The sequence below is a fragment of the Rhyacophila brunnea genome, unplaced genomic scaffold (assembly GCF_057557595.1).
Source record: "Rhyacophila brunnea isolate RB1 unplaced genomic scaffold, BYU_Rbru_1.0 scaffold_15, whole genome shotgun sequence".
Taxonomy (NCBI): domain Eukaryota; kingdom Metazoa; phylum Arthropoda; class Insecta; order Trichoptera; family Rhyacophilidae; genus Rhyacophila; species Rhyacophila brunnea.
The window spans coordinates 7,228,075-7,251,023 of record NW_028232806.1 but is presented as its reverse complement, the minus strand read 5'-3'; the positions used below and the strand labels follow the sequence as shown (position 1 = coordinate 7,251,023).

Below are 22,949 nucleotides of genomic sequence, written 5' to 3'. Positions count from 1 at the left end.
ATATTATGGAATGTTACATTCTCAAATCTTGTGAATATAATTATTATAGTCGCGTCCTCGACAAAATTTCTTATCTTACTTCTTATTTGAAGACATAAAATTTGTTTTTATTGCAAAAATAAAATATTTTATCAATAAGTTCGTTTATTTTAAACTGGGACAAACTCCTTATACGATGTTTTGTCGCGGACACGATGATATAAGCAAAAACTAGCACTAAGTACAACCGAAACTCGCAACTTTCTCCCGCGTCCTAATTATAGACGGTCTTGTCTCAACTCAATCGATCTACAGTCATCATCACATTCTGTGTTCAAAAACACATTAAATTATTACATTTGACCCAATTTTGTGATTAGAAGCCGCCTACAACGGAGCCACCACACCACTGATGGCTTTAAATTAAAGACTACCAAAAATATATTGTAAACTCATTTATTACTCATTCTATCCGACTGATTTTCTCTTAGGGATGCTTACATACTGTAGCTTAAAATTTAGAAGGGATCATTATTTAGCTACATATTTTTTCAGACTAATACGCGGCGTAAATGTGAACTCTGCCATTCTTGGTGGTGTTGGCTTGTGTGTCGCTGATAATTACCTTAGGAATCGAGGGCATCCGTTGTTTGTTCTCCCACGGTGCAGAACTAACCTGCCATTAGTAATGCCAATTGGGAGGGCAGTAACCATGTTTAATGAAATCGCATCGGATATTGATATATTCCACTTACGTGAGGGTGAATTTAGGTGGACGTTGTTTTTTAAATTCTTAAAATAGGGTCTGCTTAACTCATCCGGTGTACTTCCTTGTACCTATATACTTAATATTTTTATTTGTATTTACACATTGTGTTATGTACATAAAACTGTTTTAATAATATTTCTTTGTTTCTAAATGTCATGTTGTGAACGTCTTAAACTTATAATTTGTAATGTCCACAATATGTAAAATAAATAAATTGAAATTGACAAATTTAAATAAATTGAAATTACAATAACTAGTCATACAAATGGCATTTAATAATTAATAATAGGTACAAGTACCCAATGGCAAAAAAGTTGATTTTATGAATACTATTAAATTTGTATTATTGTATAAAAAGCTCCAGCGGAGCTTTTTCGTTTTATAAATAAAGCTTCACTGAGAGAACTCTCAGCCTGAAATACAGCTTACAAACGAAATGAAAAATGTGTATTTTTATCGCTTGTATGTAGCATGGTACCACACATTACCATCACCAGGAGAGTAATAACCCAGGGTGAGTTCTGGTTTCCTTCAAGGAATAGTTCAACATGTTCCAATATCCTGAATGATCACTAAAAATATGTCCTACAATTCGTGGTGTTTTGAACATCCAATGTCTATTATGGTCAAGCCGTGGCATGAAACATGAATTTCGTAGTGCTAGTTATTGCTTATTCTTCGAATGAAATATGGTAAACTGTTTCGGTATATGAAATGAAGATTGTTTCATTTTAAAATAAATGTTAATATGTTAATTAATTTGAACGAAATATTATGCAATCGAAAACCATAATTTACTGCGAACACGTTGCCGGATTGCATTCGAAGATAATCAATAACTAACACTACCATCGTAATTCGGAGTTAAGTGCTATGGCCTGATTATAGATGCCATGGACGGCTTTGGGGACATTCTTTCAATCTTGATTGATGTGTTAAAAAAAGCTGTAGGCACGCACCGTTTCGGATTGGTGAAGGATTATTAGTCAGACTACTGATTACATTTTGATATAGATTATAATGGCTGAGTCCATCAAATTGAAGAATTAAAATGAGCCCTCAAGTTCAAAAAGGTTGAGTAACCCCGATGTGGATATCTATCGGTTTTTATAAAATTTGTAAGACACCACTTCGCACATTATCCACTCTAACTTTCATGGCTTTGTTGATGATGAAATGCTCTAGTACTAGCCTCCCTCCCTAACTGCGACAACCTGGACATCGCGCTGTAAGCAGCTGAATCATTGCCAGCTCCAAGAAAAGCTGACGGTCTCCCACCACCAGGATTCGTCCTACGAAACGCCCTACCTTCAAAAACATTAGAACCAGGAATTAAACATCTAGAAATGTCACCGGATGGAGAATTATTTGAATTACTGGGACCTTCAAAATTTGGCCTATTAATTTCTGTGGGTTTATTTGCATTATCGTATCTATAGGCGGGGTTTTGGTTGAACTGTGGTACTCCGTTTTGTTTTTCCAGCTGGTGGTGCTGTGTTCTCACTGCGAATCGGTTGACGTGGACAGGAATCGGTACCACGATCTTGGTGGCGTTGGAGTTGGTCTTTCCCGATGACGAGGAGTGTCCACCAGAAGCCAAGCCCGCTTTGACGCGTTTCCATTTCGCGCGACGGTTCTGGAACCAGATCTTTACCTGCGGAAAGAGGAATAATATTGAGATATATTGATCAATATTGTCACGAGCCCAATTGGCCACGCAGATTTGAAATTAACCAAGGCATTTAAAAAGTTTGCTGCGTTATATGGAGGACGGAATAATTTCGATCCCTCCTTAGATTCATCACTTTCAACCCTGACTGCTCTGTTTTGGCAGATTTTCAGTACACGGGTACAGAGGACACTTCATATCACTAAAGATAATTGACAACAGAGAAAGTCAAAATTCTTTTTTTTATTTTTTAAACTCTTTAAGCACCAAGGTGCATGGTTGCTACATCAGTCCCGTGCAGCTTCGTTTCGGAAGAAGTGTGGCACTATTTTTTTCATTCTATCACGTTTATAGCTTCATGGAATGTAGCCATGAACAGATCACGAGAAGGCATAACTCAAATCATTGGTCAATATTTTTTTGTTAGATTTTTATTAGACAAAACTATGAAAATTGTGTTACGCGTGAATTTGTCAAATAGTGACAAAAGACAACACAATTACCTATTGATAGGTATATTTTGAAAAAAAAGAAAAGATTTGAAAAAAAAAACAAAAGAGTAGATAATATAACATCGTATTAACTTGACAGTGTTGTCAACTCTAAAACTGTCATAGACACGTTAATATTTTGTTCATACAATATAGGTAGCATTAGTTATATATATACATTTACATTATATTATAGGTATATCATCATTCAACAATAATAAGAATAAATTTAATGATAGTAATTGGGTATAATCTCTGAGTAATAATATAAAGAGAGTGTGTACTGTTCAGCTATGTGAAGCCGTGTTTCTTGCGTAGGTATAATGCACGGTAGAACCTCAATAATTGTATTATTATTAACTTAAGGGTATACATCAGCTGGGGCACGGTCTAAAACTCTAAAACGATCGTGACTACGTGACGCGAAAATAATGCAAATGAGAATGCAGAACAAAACATAATTTGTCATAAAAAGTCAACACGCGTCTATTTAATGTTATGTTTATTGTTATATTACTAATAATTATAATATATTCATTGACATGTTTTCTTTTTCAAGTAAATGGGTAACGTTTTTTAGTCATCTTTACACGATTTAAGAATTAATTTCCCCGTCGCCATCACAAAACAAATTGACGTGTTCACAGCTCCACTTTCGCTCTCCGATTGCCAGCGAGTCGAAATTTCGTCGCACATAGTTGAAAATTATTTGCCGTTTCACTGAAGTACCGTCATAACGATGGAACGTTATACCATCATGTTACTCACTTCTTAGTACGGCTACCAAATTTAAACACAACATAGTTAACCATATTCTCTATTAAATTAACTAAAAATAATTACCACTTACTTTATATTTAACACAAAAACAATAAATTTCAGCAATACGTGCTCGCAGTTTTTGAATGAATGGAGTCATTCAAATCAATATTTACCGGCGACGTATACAACAAATATTTAATTCAGCCGTAGCAATTATATCTTACTCTAGCGCATATTGCGGAAAATATATATAGACTGAATTATTATACCTTCAAAAGATTTTAGTATCCGGTGTTCTTTACCTATATCATAATGAGCAACAATACAAAAACGTCAAAACTATTTTTTTAGTTATTAGTAACATTACAAAGTGAAAAATTATTAAAAATTTGATGAATAAATATTAGTTTTCTACCTGAACTTCGCTGAGTTTGAGCGCCGTCGCAATCTGGCTGCGTTCAGTCAAGCTGAGGTACTTCTTCGCGTGAAATTCTCTCTCCAGCTCGAGGAGTTGCTCGCTGGTGAACGCTGTTCGTCTTCTTCTTGATCGACCACTTCCTGGTACTGCACCAGCGCCTTCTGATGAGGAATCGTTGCCATCTGAAAAAAAGCAACAGCTGAGTTCAACGGCGCATTTAGTGGCGTAGAGGTCCGACGCAATGACTGATTTTGAGGCACCCTACATCAGCAGCCACAAAATGATTTCATGTTATAATTGGAAAGAGAGGTGAGCTTCCTTTTTATCTCAACAGTATTATTAAACTCATTATTTCGTTGTACCTAGTCACCCAAGCATTTTGAACATATTAGACCAATGACATAATGTCATTGTATTAGACTGATAAAATTCAGCCACACTAAATACGCTGAGGAATCCCCATCAAGTATTGCAATTGAAAACGTTCAAAACACTCCCTCTATACCAAAATCTTTAAGCAGAGCCGTTTTTATATCGCTAGAGGCAGAGTAATAATAAAGTGGTGTCATGAATGTCGATGGAGTGACATAAAAACACTTTTCGAAAAGTCAGCGAATTCGGGAAAAGCCCTCAGCCAGTAAGTCATCTCTCCCTTGGGAACGATGTTCCCTCTAATTTTTGGCGGGCGATTTGAGCAAATTTAGCGTTTGGTGCAACGTTATGATTTTATGAGCACGTGCTTGGAGATTATGCTCAAAAACCAAGTAGGTACCCACCTTAAAACAATAATATTATTACATACCGATCGGCGATATTAAATATCCACTTACCGTAGTGTCCAATTATGTAAAATTCAGCAAATAACTGACTGCCATTATAATTTCTCTCAGCTATATATCTGATGACGCAAACTATGGACCATAATATAACCTAACCTAACCTAATATGTATTAGGTTAATCTGAATATGTTGATGTAGCCTCGATGTTATTGATATCTGTTCTGGAAGGTTGCGTTGAGTGTGTAAAGATATGGTGCTTCGGGTTGTGAAGAATGATACACAGTGGTTGCATTTCTTAGTTTTGTATTATATATAATAATTTGGATACACACGGCAATACACAGGACTGGAACATTGGTTTTTATGTTGAATTTAGGATTGACATTATGATTTTAAGGTTGAAACGTTATGCGGAGTTGCGCGCATAATTTGACTGTATCGTTGAAGAGCCGGAATGCAACTAATTATTTATTGCCTGTCATTTCCTGTTCGTATTATTATCGATGGTATATAAATGAGCATAGATAATAATGTGTCAGTTGTATGGTTGAGTAAACCTCTACAGACTCAATTATAATAATTATTTCCTAAATATTCTTTTCAAGATATTATTTTGATTGTGAGCACGTCAATAAATAGCGGATCATTACTCATTGGATATGTCACTTGAATATAAGTTCCCGGTCTGTTAGTATCTCAGTCTCCGTATCGCTCCACACAACATCTCATTCTACCGAGATTCGGACGCCGGAACACTATCATAAGTATTGTATCATAACTACTGCAACATACTGTTGTACGTACCGATTGTTTACGCTGCAAATAAAACTCGCTCTTCCATCCATCGGAGTAACCACAAAATCTCGACTCCTTCATCCACAACACTTAGGCTCCCACAGTGATGACCCCCACATATAGGTTAGTAAAGAATATAGAGTCTATGTAGGTAGAGTATATGCCTCATAACTTTGCACTCCGGCTCTAGGATGAAAATGATGTAATATACTATCTGTGTATGTATTTATTACTACTTAGGTATAATAATATATATATAGGTAAATATCATTTGATCTAATTTTATGCGAAGTAATCAGGCAAGAGCCGTATCAGTATAGTAAAGAGTACAAAAAAGGGCTAAGTTATAAAACAACTCTACTCTACTTAGTTTTCCGCTGAAGGAATTTTCAGGTTTGCCTCAAACGTCGGTTGCTAAGCAAATAAATACCTAATGTCATTCTGAAACCTACTTAAATTTTTATATGAAAATTAGTGACAGGGGTGATTTGCATTTTCTAATACATTATCATTTTTTTTTAAATACATCTACTTCATAAGCTATGTCTGCAGGGTTATCGTACTTAATTATATACAAAAGGATTTACACAATTTACACATTTACAAGGAGGCCTAGTCAAATGCTTATCGGGGGGCCAAAAACCAAACAAACGTAATTAATGTTTGCTTACGTAGGTAAAACTATTAATTATATTGCATTTTATCAAAGAGATTGGAATCATCCTTCTTCTTAAATCTTCAGTCTTCAATCCAAAAGAAATCGCGTATTTCAAAAAAACACTACCTTATTCTTAGGTCAATAATTATTATAAAGCAATCATTATTCGTAGGATGTTTATCACACTTTAATGGTCAAAGACATAGCTTATAATCAGTATCTTTAGAATTATCTTCAAATGTGTTTATCTTGCCCATTTTTTGAATAATAAAATGCCTAATTCTTGTCAAATTTGGGATCACACAGATTATCAATAATATTTTTTATCGTAAATATTTCACTATAATAATGTCGACATAAATTATACTGATGGTTTTATAAATGCTATATAAACGCATTATTTTATATAATGCGTAAATAAATGTAAAAAATCTTAACACCACTAAATTTAATTTCTTTTGTATTAGTGGTATATATTTTGTTAGTAATGTATCCCTACAATACATTTCTTAGATATTAGAGTCATGAAAGAATGATAAAAAATACTTTATAAAAAAATGAGGCGGCATTTTGTCTAGGGACGTCACTGGTCAGGGGAGCAGATCCCTACAGGATTTAGATATATAATAATATAATAAAAAGATAATCGTGTTACATAATACTCTTTAAATGTATTATTAAGTTTAACGTAATATACCTATACCTATTGAGCCACAAGTTAATCACACAATAATTGTATTAACAGTGCTGCATCTCTTGTAAGCCTCAATGAATCTTGTTAAAAGTACATTCACTCAACTAGTTTTTCTTTAAAACTAAGCTCGGTGGAGAGAATCAGAATCCCACACTCTCAAAATGTATAAATACCTAGACAGGGTGGATTAAGTAATATACCTATCAGTGGCAAAGACTCAATATTAAGCTATTATTGAACGTGTAGCTTGACTCGTAAAAAAACACTAGTGAACATCAGTGAAATAATTGTTGATTTTAATTATACACCCACGATAGCTGAGCGGCTTATAATGTCGTGGGTCCCAGGTTCGAGTCATGAGTCTAGTACAGCGATACTCAACCTGCGGCCCGCGGGCCACATGCGGCCCTTTAAGTTTTTATGTGCTGCCCGAAACACATTTATTATCAGGAATTTCGTTTATCATGAGATTCGTTTCAACTTTGACGCACAGATAGTGACACCGGAAGAGGATTGTCATTATGGTCCACATCAGATCTGGTATAAGAGTGTTGCTATTGCACACGATTAATTAAAAAAAACACGCATAATTTTTAAAATCTCAAAAATGTTTTGTAAAAAAGGGGGGTTTCATGACTTTTTTCGTCACACCAGTAGTGATGCGGCCCGCGTTACTTCACAAATATATGTGTTTGGCCCGAAGAAAAAAAAGTGGAGTATCATTGCTAGTAAATACACATTTTTTTTTTCAATTTGTGTTTTGAGTCAACAGTGTGGACCTAATAGGTTGAGCATGTGGCTAATATCCATTTCTCGTTAAAACTTCCACTCTGTGGAGGCCCATATGATCTTAGGGCTATATCTATATATCTATATGATAGGGCATGGTAAATAACAATAAAAAATAATAATAAAGTCCGTTTTAGATATTATGCCGCATCGGAATATCAAATCAAACAGTGGATGCATCAATGTACGAGTGCCAGATTTTATTAAGATGTGACATGGTTAAAAAAATTGAAAGCAATAAATTATTATGGTGTTCTAATTTCCAATGTTAAATATTTTTTTTTAAATCTGAATATTTTGGCAATTTTCGTGTCTTGGACGTTATATGTACAGAATTTTCTGTGTCCGCAGTTTTCTGTGTTCGGTGTCCGTAATCTTCCGTTCACCATCAATAAGTTGTCTAATAAGTAGATACATATACCAAGTTCATTTTTTAACTTCTTCTGCTTCTTCTTCTTCTTTTGCCATATCCGCCCCTTAACTGGAGCATATGGACACCACGCGCCTCCAAGAATCTCTGTCGCTCGACAGTCTTCTTTCTTCGTTCCAGGTCAAACCAGCATCCCGTAGCTCTGCCGTATACACTCTTTAGATTGTATTTAGCGTCCTTCCAGGACGCCGGAATCTGGTCGCCTTGAAGAACAGGCAAGCCAGGTTGAAGTTCTCTTCTGGCATCCGCAGCACGTGGCCGAGTCAGGTTCAACGTCGCCTCTTCAGTTTCAGCGTGATGAGAGGCTGCTTGGTGCGTTCTCTTGTCTCCTCGTTGCTCCTAAAGTCATACCCCACCGCACACCCAGTATTCGTCGCAAACATCTGTTTTCGATGCTCAGTATACGGTTGGTCTGAGCCTTCGTAAGGTGCCATGATTCGCTACCGTAAAGCAGCACCGTCAGAATGCAAGCATCGAATAGGCGGCATTTGGTTTTGACCGAGTACAATCGTGAGTCCCAGACATTCCGCATCGAGTTGAATGTTGTTCCAGCCATTCCCATTCGGATAGCGAGCTCTTTCAGCAAAATGCCATCTCCCGTGATGTGCACCCCCAGGTACTTGAAGCTGTTGACGCTCACGATGTTTTGTCCGTCGCTAATCAGACGGAAATCTGGATCAGGACAGGTGCTATTACACAAGACGTTGGTTTTCTACGCGTTGATTTTCAAACCAACGCGAGAGGAGTTTTTATGCGACCTGTCGATTGTCTCTTGAATGCCCTCGATTGAGTTGTCGAATAGGACTGCATCATCGGCGTATTCCAGGTTGCATAGCTTCACCGTGGGGGTAACAGGTATGCCTCGGTCGGGTGGTATTCACTTCCGTAGTATGAAGTCAAAGAGAATGATGAAGAGAAACGGTGCAAGGACACAACCCTGTCTGACTCCGGTCGTGTCCCCGAACCATTCGCTATTCTCGTGCAGGCTTTTGATTATGGCAATGATCTTGGGAGTTCATATTATTGTATCCACCTGTTAACGGAATAATGAAGTTTGTAGAAGCAGACCAAAATGTAGGTACCTAGTATCTACCGATGATTAGAGTCATTTACGAGGGTTCTTTTATTTTTTATATTCTGTATTCATTAGTCAATCAATTACTTGGATATATGTATTAGAAGGTAAGTAGGTATGTTTTCTGTTTTATTATGGTTTGTAAGTGATTCCTAGTCGTTAACTTTGCTAATTGTTATTAAACGTTAACAATCAAATTGATATTGATACCGAATACCGAATTTTCAATTTATTTGAAGAATTTATTATTATTGTCAGAATAGATTCTGAAGAAAAAATAAATTCCATGTTTGGCTTCTGTATACCTAGTTAGTTTGCGGTCCATTCAGCAATTTTGTGGACACTCCCAAAGCTGCTCGATACAAAGAACCGAAAAAAGCAATAAAATCACAAATAAACTTCGCCTTTCTTTAAGCTCAGTGCGACCACGCGTTTTTTAAACGTTGGGAACCGACGGATTAAATGAAAGTTGGAAATTAGAGTAGGTACCCATTGCATATTTTTTTTGACGCTATCGATTCGTAAAAATAGGGACCACCAAAATCACAAATTGAGTAGAAAATATTACGCAAAGTATAACATAATTCATGCAACTAAATCCGAAGGGGCCGATAACATGATCACTAAATATACATGTACTTGTACATGTACTGTGTCCTACCAGTGATGACAACCGTACTATAATTATAGTACAATACTATAATTTTAATTCCGCGAAAAATGTAAAATACTATAATTTTATGCCAAATATACCAAAATACTATAATTTTAAAGGATTCAAGACGAAAATTGTTCCTGTAGGTACTATATATTTTTCAGAAATACCTACTATCATTTTTATGCCGTTGTCCTATAATCAGAAAAAGATGGCAACACTGACCTACACTTAAAAATAAAGCACTTATGGTTATTTATATATATTGATATATTCCACTTACGTGAGGGTGAATTTAGGTGGACGTTGTTTTATAAGTTTTTAAGATAGGTTGGTACTGTTCGGTTAAAGCGGATACAGCGGAAAACACATTTTGAAAATAGTCGATATACTGGATTATTTGTTAGTTTGGGTTAGTTTAGGTTAGGTTAAGTAAGGTTAGGTTAGGTTAGATTAGATTAGGTTATCCTAACAAATAATCCAGTATATCGGCTATTTTCAAAATGTCTTTGCCGCTATATCCAGGATAACCAACTAGTACCGCACTTATATTATCAATGCAATATATGGGCATTTTCGCCAAAGTTTGTACATGTTTGAAATTTGGGTAATATTATTTTTTCACTCAAATTAACCATTTTTATATAGCTAGCAGATTCCTTGTTCTATTGCTGAATTGGTGATAGCAATTTTTCAGCAAAATATTGATTAATACAATATTTATATCATTTTTATTATGAAATTGGGCATAATAAGTTTCCGTTCCGTGACTACGAAACTTAGCTTTTAAAACATGAATGAAACACTTTTTATCACTTAAAAGAGCTCTATTAGATTAAAAAAACCATACACTTCAAAATAAAACTACAAATAGTCAAAAAATATTATTGAATTTTAATTCTTGGGCACATTTCGTTCCCCTCCGTTACCCTATGTCTATAATGGCAGAGCATTTTTCCTTTAGTATTTGAAAAAACCAATCAATGTTCGTTCTGCTATTTTTTTAAAGACAATAATCACTTTTACTAAATTTTATTGGAAAAATAAATAAGTTTCGTTATTTAATAATCAAATGAAAAATAGTTAACGTTCAACTTTTTTGGGGACATTTTCGGAATGGAACGAAATGGTAACGGAGTGTAATTTGTAAAGCTTAAGTTACATGTTACCATAAAAACAAATTTTTGTTTTATGAAATTTATTTGAATTTTTTGATAGACAGATAAATATTCAACGTGCGTCAAAATAACAAAACAAATCAAACTTAATCACTAAAATAGATATATTTTATAATAAATTTCACAATACTTGTAAAATAAGGTAGGTAATAATTTTGACACACTATACATTACCATAACTTTATTTGGCATTTATATTATTTGTAACTCAGATAAAAAATATTTTTAAGCAAATTAACAATATATGAAAAAAAAATCAGCAAGGGATTCAGACGCGAGTTCCTAGCGCGGCACGGAGTATATAACTTTTACGAAAATAATTATAGTCAAACTCGGTTATTACGATCTCGGACATAGCGAGATCTCGGATGTAATAACGAAACATTTGTTGACAATTGGTTTATGATTTTCGCCATACATTTAATTTTTTCACTGTTATAACGAGCAACTTATCGGATATACCGAGCTAAAATACTGTTAATGTGTCGACCGTTTTAAAAAATTTCGACCCTAAGCAATAAAATCCGATTGGACAGGATGCCGCCGGGGTCGGATTACGTTTATGACACTAGTAAAGTGTCTAAGTACCTACCTTATTGGTGTTTCACCGACAATAATAAAAAAGTATCCACGCATATGGTTGAAAAATCCAAGGTTTGTGAAGTCCGTAGGTACCTACCAGCGTTAATTACAATAAACAACTTCTTTTGTAGTTTATGAATGCCATGCTCGTTTCGGGGATTTTTACGATGGTTTCCAAATTTTTTATTTTCGACTTTTTGTGTAATGTGACATGCTCATTTAAAAATACCTATTCTCTGATATAACGAGTAACGCTTATAACAAGCAAATTCAGTCGGTCCCATCTTCCTCGTAATAACCAAGTTCGACTGTATGTTGTCTTGAAATTTAATTGTATTCATCAACATAAAATGTAGCTATACAGGTTGATTGTAATCAAGACGTACTTTTCTGACATTTCGTGAATACCTACAGTTCTAGGTATTAAATCTAATCGAGTACACATTTCTGTTAAACGTGACAAAAAAATACTTTTTCATACATTTTTATAAATTTCTATGCCTAAAATGTATGGAGAAGTTTTAAAATTTTGGTGGCGTATAACAGAAAGAGTATGACAGAGCCAGTGCCTGTCTCGCAATTATTTCAGTCTGGTGTTTTTTCTTTTCCTTCTGTTGTTTTTTTTTATCTCCATACTTTTATGTGCGCTATTTTTGCGTATTCAGATATATCACATACTTTTTTAATCTTTATTATATTATTATATTATAGTCAGGTTATTTTCTATATTTTTTAATGAAAATATTTTTGTTTTTCATACGAACAGACAAAATAAAATTTTTATAATCTATGAAGAACTAAACACACACTGTAAACCCAACTTTATGCATGCCATTTCGTTACTTTTACATTCCACATATACGTTACCACCAATATAGTTTCGGAATGGAAGTAACGGATTCTGTTTCAGAAGTGTTTGAAGCCAAAATTTAGCTTAGTTTTATTGTTAAACCTGCGATATGTTTTATTATATCTGTAGTATGAAAGATAAGCTCCATATGTGTAGTATGTGAAATAGAAATATGTGTTTTCTTACCTTATAAATCGTGGTAACAGTAGTGGAACTTCTTAAATGACCAACCCAGAAAGCAACCTGTTCCGATAGCGATACCGACACACACCAACAATTTAAAGTGTACATGGCGATCAGTGTTATACAAAAATGTTGCTACATTAAAAAAAAACATATTTATAGTGAAAATTTTTCGCCTTCATGCTAAAATCGTGGTAACGGAATGTGGAGTTCCACTTTTTCAAATATCCTGGGACACACTTTAAACGTGATTTTTTTTCAATATTGGTACAAATTTACGAAAAAACTATATATTTTCCAAAAATATATAATGTAAGCTGTTGAAAACACTACGAATTTAATTTTACACACTCAAAATTAATGACGAAATTAGACTTTGTTTATTTGAATTTATGGGTGGGACATGGTAAAAACGCACTACCTTTCGATCTAAATAATCAATTAAAAATATATACAGGTCAGATAGTTGTATTTAACTGATTGAATAGAGTAAATTAATAAATTTGCATGTTAAAAGTACATAACTTTCCAACATTTTATAATATAATAACTATGAAAAAATCAATCAAAGTCATGGGACATGCCAAAAACGCAATGTACAAACTTTGGCGAAAATGCCCATATGCATTGCTTGAAATGGACCGGAGCACACGGATTGCCGTTCCGGTTCATGAAATCCTCAAAAAAATTGCTTTGTCTCATGGAAAAAATAATTTAACCTTGTGAACTAGATCAGTTATATAATGAAAAATGTACATAACATTGTTAATTATGTTAATATTTTCGGAAAATTATTTAGCGCTCCAGTTCGTAATTTTTTTCATTTCAACCACTGTAAAAATAATATGTCATCAGTCTCATCCTTAATAATAATTATTTTTAATTATCCACATTGTGTGATTGTAGGAAAGATATGTATACATTGATATTGGAATTTATGGTTGTGATTTTACTTTTTATTATAGGGCACCTGAAAATCAAACAGTGCCTCAATCCTCAAAGTTCTTTAAACCCGCTACTGCATATCAGTGGCAACGGGTGGAGGTAGGCTGTTAAGATTCGACATAAATAATGCAGACTAAACTCTGTCAGTCATACTTAAGTATGTATTTGTTTTCATTGAACTAATAATACAGTTTGCAGATGGTGCTGGTTAGTTTTTAAAATTCAATTAAACCCTGCCTAAAACAAACCATGGTAGTTTACGTATACTGTGGGTGATCTGACAAAAATAGTGCACAGTTTCTCAGTCATACTTATTTGTTTTAATTGAATTAAGCATAGGTACATATTAAGGATGTTGCTGGTTAATTTTTTGAAATTCATTATGCCCTGCCTAATCAAAACATAATCGATAAAAAATATTCTTCTATCTACCTTTAAAATATCTAAAATTATGTATGGCATAATTTTAGATATTTTATAGATACACGAAGATACTTTGATTATTCTCTGCTATGGCTTGGATTAGGCAGGGTTTAGTTGACTAACAAATATATACTATCAATGAAAACAAATTATGATTGACAAAGCTTAGTGTGCATTATTTATGTCGAATCTTAACAGCTTGCTTTCACCCTTCGCCACTGCAAAGTATACGCTCATACAATATGTACAGAATCATGCATGTACACGGTTTCAGAATAGGTTTATTTCAAGCATGTACCTAAGCAAATTAGGTATTTGTGAGGTTACACGGTTTATATTGTCATCTTTAGCTTCCAAAAAATACTTGAGCCAGAGATATTCTGTGGCAAAAATCTGTTTTTTTAGAGTAGGTCGTTATTGAAAATATAAAAGACGAAACCAAAAAAAAAATTCTCCAGTTTTGAAAATTTTCCCTTACAATCTTTTGTCATAGCATTCTCGATATAAAAATTCTATTGGAAAATGTTCCTTCCGCAATGTATCACATTATGGTCACCATATCTCCAGCCACCAACGCCCTACCGCGGCAAAGTGGGCGGAGTAGTTTAGCTAGCTGGCAGACCGCGGGTCGCCGGCTCGATTCCCATTTAGCCGTTTTATAACATTATAGTTTTATTTTTGCGGGCCCCCTAATAGCCTGGCGAAAAAAACAGTCATTGTCATCTAGTTTCGGGTCGTTACGGGAAGTTATTGACTGGGGGTTGGCTGAAGATTGACTTTTAGATTCAAAGTCGTTCATTCAACGGACGAACAAGTTTCCGCAGATGAAAAAATTCATGGTGAGACTACATTCAAGATTCAAGTAAGATACTCAAAACGTCATAACCAAGACCTGAACAAAAACGAACCATAAGTGCGAGTGAGTAAGCATTCGGCACGCTTATATCTCCGCACTATGCGTTAGAGTAAGATATAATTTCTAATAATTTTTGTACGCGTCGCCGGTAAAAATGGATTTGGCTTAGGTATTACATTCATTTAAAAACTTCGAGCATGTGTTGCTGAAATTTATTGTTTTTGTGTTAAATAATGTAAAGTTAGTGGTAATTATTTTTAGTTATTTTAGTAAAACACAAGGTTAACTATGTTGTGTTTAAATTTGGAAGCCGTACTGAGAAGCAACACGATGGTATAATGTTCCATAGTTAAGTTGATAACAATAACATTGAGGTTCTACTGTGCGTTATACGCAAGAAACACGGCTTCATTTTGCCGAAAAATAAGCGCTCTCTATATATCATTACTCTGAGGTCATAACACTGCTTATTGAGGCCTTTCGCTCATGGAGAAACTAAAATCCGACGAACTGATTGCTGATGGAACTCATAAACTGGCCAATGACTGATGCTTCGCACACGGTGCTACTATGCTACGGTGCTAATCCGTGGTGCCACGACTGCCTTGCTCGGAGGTCTGGGGGCGGAGGTTGGCGGTATCTTTATATCGAGGACTTGGATCCATGAGCCGGTGCGCTCGAAAACTTATTGTACGCGACCTGGCGTATGACACGGCGCTGCGTGCGTGGCAGGGACGATGGACCACTTCTTCCAAGGGCAGACAAACGCATTTGTTTTTTCCTAATATCAAGTGGCGCATGGATATAACCAGATTGACTCCAGACCATTGGACTTCTCAGTTCATAACCGGACACGGTGGTTTTGCCTCCAAGCTCTGTCAGCTTGGCCTAATAGAATCTCCGACTTGCTTATGTGGCGAATTGCAGGATGCCGATCACATCCTCTGGGAGTGTCCCATATGTCGGTTGAAAGGGAAGAGCTTCTCAAGTCGGTCCGACTCTCAGTTGGACCGGTCGGCCATTGCGACTTGGTATCTACGAGGGAAAATTTCTCAGCTTTTAAAAAGTTTGCGGCATTATATGGCGAGCGAGAAGGTCTTTTCTCATCGAGAATTGACCGTAATACATTATATGGAAGTAGGGATCACGCACACTCTAGTGCACGCCAACCAAGGTCTTGGGAAGTTGCTCCTGGGACACTTTCGGTACAAATTTGAACAGCGCCTATCGTTCGTTACGCCACGGTATACGCCTGCATAACGGGTGTGGAGACGTGGCGGGTGGTGGAGGGAAAAGCAAGGTGCTACTGAAACCCACTTGAAATAATAATCTCATAACCTCAAACTGTCAACCACATTGTCTTTCCTACTTCATTCTAAGCTTTTTCCGTAATATCTTTACGGGAATATTCTGGCAGCCTGTAATTATATAGGCAAGGGTATTTCTCAACTTTTAAACACAAATTTTGCCACAAATTTTAAATTAAAAATTGGTTCGCCCGTTTGTATCTTTTGACGTCTTGACTTGTTATTGCTTATTCAGTTGAGTTCAGAGCTACCAATTTTGGTAAGAAAATATGATTATTTCATCGAATCTACTGATATTGGGACCACTGTTTTATGGGAGACTGGGAGACTAGCATGTCGCGTTTCTTCAGCTTAGTAGAGAACGATTTGAAACTGAGAGATTCCAGTTTTACAGTGAGCGAGCCGCCATTGAAATACATTAGCTAGATACTGCCTGGAATTGTAGTTTCAGTCTCGTCTTTTTTTGAATATTCTCGTTAGCGGAAGTCCTAATACATAGATAGGTACTTACTTCAATCGATGACAAGCGGGTCTATTCTATACAAAAGGCTGCTTTCGTCCGCTAAAACCGCTAACTAGGGTATGTTTGTATCAAATTATTAACACGTATTGTAACAATTATAATTAGCCGGTATTAATTGTTGCAATAAATGATATATTTTAACGGCATTCCCCCTACCTGTGCTAAAATTTAGAGCATGAGCAATAGAGAGAGAGCGAGAGAGAGACAGTTTCGACTGATTAACTGATTACAATACAATTACAATTATAATATTTCAATATAAAATGTATGTAACAAATACTAACACATTATCACGTTAGCACGTTAGCGGTCGATAGTCGTCTTTTGTATAGAATAGACCCGAAGGTAAAATTATAAAGGGTTCCCAGGCGCGCACACAACGGGGTCGTCAGAAACGGACACATTATTCAAATAAATGGAATATCACTTCTTCTTCGTGAGGTCCTCATAACTGATGATTGTGACCCGGATGATTTGGCTGTCGAAACCCTTCTCAACGGGTTGGCCCAACACCTATCGGCATTCTACGACACGCCAGGCTGGCACACTCATAAATTGGTACAACCATCTGAGGCATCTAATGTGTGGTTTAATATTCCGATATTATACAAGTCAGCATGGACGACGCAAACATATCTACACTAACTATCCTAATAATTATGACCGTTGAGCCACGCGCATTCTACAACCAGAATACCCTTAGTTCCTGCAGGCCAGGTGTTTATCGCTAGAGTCAAAGGACTGAGTATCTGGGTATGGGGAATATACCTGAAAATTACGGTATTCCCCAGTTGAAGCGACGAGAATCTGTAAATAGTAGGCGGGGTAAATTTGGAAATCAGTGGCACCTACTAAATTTTGTTAACCCAACCTCCTGCCATCTTCAATAAGAAAATATTGTGGGATTTTTTTTCAAAATGGACCCCCACCAAACCATTTTTCTTTGTGCGCGATTGAGAATTCCACAATAGTTAGATACCTACTGATTTTTGTAATATTATACGATTTTGACCCAAGTATTGAAAAAGACTAGTTTAAAAAAACCTATAGAAATAAATAATGCAACTAATTAACTGCCTGGCAACATGCATATTCTTGAAGCCAATGTTCGTCTGCATGATTTACCTGCGCTTGACTTGACCAGTTTTTTGGTCACATACCACGTAGGGAGAATCACAGCATTAAAAAACCCATGATACTTATTTGGCTTGGTACACATCGAGAGGATGAAAAAGTGCTAAATAGATGGATGACATGTCAAATCAAGAGTGCCACGAGTTTTTTTTTTACTGAAATAGGCTCTGAGTGTCGCTAGACGCCGAGATGTGTTGATCTGAGACATGGCGAAAGCTTCTGCTCGACGGCCAAATCATTCCTTCTCCTGAAATTTGTACGCATGCAGTTCGCCATATCACACTTCACCATGAAATGTTGTATCGGAAATAATATATGGTCATATATTAAAGACCATCCAAGCTCATTGGGTCGTATAGTACTGAGAGAAAATTTATGTCTAAATAAAACACGGTTCTTGTCGGTTTACAGGAAGCCAGCAGCAAACAAATTTGGAAAATAGCAAATATACTGGATTATTTGTTAGATTAGGTTAGGTTAGGTTTTCATTCTTGAATTCATGAATTTCGTGATAATAAAGCTCACGGCGAACTGTGCTACGGTGAAATGTAATACGTACAATTTGTATGTAGGTATCTAACCAAATCGTTCAGGTCTCGATCCCCAATTACAAGGTTCTGACGGACAATAAGAATAATGATGATAACAAATGATAAGTAAGTAGGTATTTAGGTTCATACTTAATACATATTATTATAAGTCAAACTGGATAGGCAGGTAGGTACCTATACTTATCATAATATACCACATGTATACAACATTGAAGCAAGAACGATTTCCTATTAAAATAACAAGTTATGAAGCAAGGAGTGACTGGCAAAATATTTTTTTAGTATCTACTATCGTCTTAGATTGACGAATCGCGAAATAAACGGCATACATATTCTGTAAACAACAGTGGCGAAGGGTGGAGGTAGGCTGCTAAGATCCGATATAAATATTGCACAATAAACTTTATCAGCCATACGTAACTATTTGTTTTCATTGAACTGATTCTACAATTTACAGATGGTGTTTTAGATTTTTTCAATTCAATTAAATACTGTGAAACCAAGCCATATTAGATAATAGTCAAAAATAATCGTCTATCTATAAAATATCTAAAATTATGCCATTAAATCATACATAATTTTGGATATTTTATTGATAGAATAATATTGTTTATCTACTACGGGTTTGGTCTAGGCAGGGCTTAATGAATTTTAATAAACTAACCAACAACATGACGGTAGGTAATAATATGTATTCTTAATTCATCGAAAACAAATAAGTATCAATGAATAAGTGTGCACTATTTTGTCGAATTGCACATAACATACCAAAACGATTATGATTTAGTTTAGACAAGGTTTAATTGATTGTTAAAAACTAACCAACACCATCTGTAAATTCTAAATAAAAACAAATACGAATGACTGACAAATTTTAATGTGCACTATTTATGTCGGATCTCAACAGCCTACCTCCACCCTTTGACACAGATATAAAGGTTAACAGTGTAAACAAATCCGATATGCAGGCGGTTTCCATCAAGTATCACGATACGGAGGTGAGGAGATGGATACACAACCACTTTCGGGACTGGAATCATGTTTTTCGTGTACACTATCGTATCAGGTAGATGAATAAAAAAAACTGCGATTATTATGTATACAAAAAGTCTCTCAGCACCCGGTTTAATAAATAGAAATGCGTAAATCATAATGCCCTATCGTAATTTTGAATAATTTTTCGATCGTCCGTTAAACGGAGCGGAAAAGTCGGAAAACTTCGCGATCAATTCACGATCGGCGTTTGTCATTTTCATATTACGTCGAGGAAATGATTTTAAATGACAGGTTTACGGAAAACTAAAAGCAATAAAACACACAGATTTATAGACGGATAGGAAGGCAGATAGGTAGTACTTAGATAACATTTTTAGATAAACAGATATGTCGGTGGGTAGTTAGTTGGAAGTTTGGCAAACTCCAGTGGTGGTTTCTGGAGGGATCATTTCGTCAGAATTCGAAAAGGAATAAACTTACTTAAACTTATTAATTTAAATAGAATGCAATTTTATATTACTAATTCTACTTTTATTAAATATTAAACTGTGGGTCTATTCACCCTATTCTATACAAAAGGCGGTAGCGGCGGCTATCGACGGTACTCTTCTGCTACATCTTCTTGGCTTGGCTTCTAGGCGCTGTTGTCTACTAAATGGAAGGAGCTTGTTAGTTTATAATGGAATTGCGGTTAAAAGTGGGCGGAGCATGTTAGTTCACAGTTTTAACACGTAGCCAAGAAGATGTTGCTGATGAGTAGTTTATCATATTATTTATATATTGAGTGGTTAATTGTTACAATAAGTTAACCGTCTGAACTGTCAAAAAGTGCACCTCTCTTGGCTGTGTTAACTTTTAGTGTAAGTCTATTCATTCTATTCTATACACAAGGCGGTATCGGCGGCTATCGACAGTAGTTTATCATATTATTTATATATTGAGCGGTTAATTGTTACAATAAGTTAACCGTCAGAACTGTCAAAAAGTGCACCTCTCTTAGCTGTGTTAACTTTTAGAGCGAGATAGGCAGTTTTGACAGTTTAGTTTAGACGGCTAACGTATTGTATCAATTATAATACATCAATGCATAATTATGATAAACTGCCTTCGGTAGCCGCCTTGTGTTTAGAATAGAATATAGATCCACTGGACCAGTTTCATTCGCCTCAGAGGGTTAGTGTTTAATTTGAAGTTAAGTTAATTAATTGAATGAAATATAATAGCTAACTATATAAACTGTATAGGTACTTACCTATATACTAAATAAATTGAATATGTATAATTATATAGGTACCTACTTAGGTAAATTTAAATAAAAAGCTTTTAGTATACGAGACTTGAAGTTTGGAGGATTTTTGTCGAGGGGGTAACTGTCCTAGTATCCTACAAATGCAGTAGCAGGTTTAGATATTTGAAGACCCGAGGCACTCACCGATTTTAAGGCGCTCTATAATGTGTGGTTGATTTTCGTAGGACACTCATACATTTAAAGCCTTGCGTCAAAATGTAGTGTATTGGGGTATAGCCTATCGGAATTACATTTATTAATCTGTTCTGTGGTAGTATTACTATCTAGTACTATTACTATCTTTTACGGATTGTCTTTTTATACGCCCTGCAAATAGGTAAGTACCTAAATGTAAATAAATATCATAGCAGTCGATTGAAGTTTTTGTATATTAACCTGCAATGCGAAATCACTCTTAGCGAATTTCATAATATGAAGCGCCTAGTTTCAAAAGCCACTAAAACGATTTTAAGTAGTTCTGAGAAAAATGAGAAAAAATCATATCTATTAAATCTGTGAACTTTATGTATTTATTTTTTAATTTGTTACATTCTAAAGAGTATTTTGGCTTTCCATTTTAGCGGTATTTGAAAAGCACACCCAACCATTTTAGCGTGTTTTGAAATTTACCCTAATTTTTGACTGATGCGTATTGACGAATTTTGGCGTTTTTTTAAGTTCAATCTTTGACCATCATATAGGTATATATATAGGTATATATAGGTAAAATATCCATCTAACTACATATCTAACTCAAAAATTTTCAAAAACCATTTTAGGGGCTTTTGAAATTAGGCGCTTCATATATGGACCAGTAGTCCTTTTTTCCTTCAATTTCATATATTTAGGCTCTATCTATATAAAAGGAGGTTTTTAACATCTTTGGGATAAACATACGCGTATTTAAATCTTCCTGTAAGTACCTACAAGGTGATTTTTTTCATTATAAATGTCTTTATCATCAAACGGGATAACAAAAGTTTACGTAGGTAGGCTTTAATACATACACCATCGTATCAATAAGTTGTACAAAAAATTAAATAATAAAAAGATAACAAACCTTGTCCTCCTTTTCCACTCGTCAAATCTTGAGCTTCCGTTGTACTGCAGCAACTCAAACTAACATCACTCCCAGTGTCACTGTCCCTCTCACTTCCACAAACACTTCCATCCTCCGTCCTGTCCAAAAAACTACGTCTTGAATCCCCAACTGATATATCTTCACAATCGGGTCCCGCGATTCCATTCGCACCTTCAACCGCATCATCGTCTCGAAGACCAGTATCCTCAACCATATGATCATCGTCCGTAACCCTGGCGTCATTTTCCATCGAATTTATCACAGCATGATGTTGCAGTCCGAAAATACTCTGAAGCGGATTGAACCATGTGTTCGCGTATAAATTTAAAGGGAAGTTCATTTGTGGGACATTCTGCTGGGGTGGTTGTTGGAATAATTGAGGACAATTTAAAGGATTTAAATATTGCTGGACCTTCATCAGTTCTCTCAGTCTCGTCATTTCATTGTGTTCATTCACTTGCGTAGCCTGTAGTCTGGAATTTCTTTCTCCGACATCTTCGTTTGAAATATTTCTAACCATAGCGCATTGGTTTCTTCTGCTGTTGGAGAGTTTATCTGGTGGTCCAATTAATGACTCAATCGAAAAGGGTTTCGGCACTCTAATAGCGTTTGCTGAGGCCTTGTTTTTAATATTTTGATCGATGTATTCATTAGGTTTTTGAGGTAAGTACGTTGAATATGAATTTTCTAATATCGGTGAAGGAATTCTGCCATTTATAGGTGGAGTCTTTGTCTTTTCTAGATGGGTTATAGCCTCGATGTCACTCTTTGGGTCGTGATTGGTTTTTGTCGTTGAACTTATTTTAGTTGTCATGGTATCCATTTTAATCGTTATTTTTGTTGTATAGTTACACAATGTCACAGTTTTTAAGATAATTCCTTACAATTATTAAACTTGAGTTTTGTCGATTCATTTCATTGTAGATTTATATTGCTTATATTATACAGCTGTGTAGTGCTAAAATAAAAATAGTCCCGGAACGTTGATTAATTTTATTACAAGTATTTACTATTTGACACCCACGATAGCTGCGCGGCTTAAGAGTCGGCCTATAGCGTCGTGGGTCCCAGGTTTCAATCCTGTGTCT

The 22,949-nt window shown here is 35.4% G+C and overlaps 1 protein-coding gene across 1 annotated transcript; it reads right to left on the bottom strand.

Moving 5' to 3' along the window:
• Positions 1 to 1,895: 1,895 nt before the first annotated feature.
• Positions 1,896 to 22,381, bottom strand: unpg (homeobox protein unplugged). The gene is made up of 3 exons (XM_085943261.1): positions 21,841 to 22,381; positions 4,086 to 4,270; positions 1,896 to 2,402 (listed from the first exon to the last, which is right to left on the bottom strand). Exons 1-3 carry the CDS (start codon positions 22,379 to 22,381, stop codon positions 1,896 to 1,898), a joined length of 1,233 nt encoding a protein of 410 aa, XP_085799387.1.
• Positions 22,382 to 22,949: the final 568 nt, after the last annotated feature.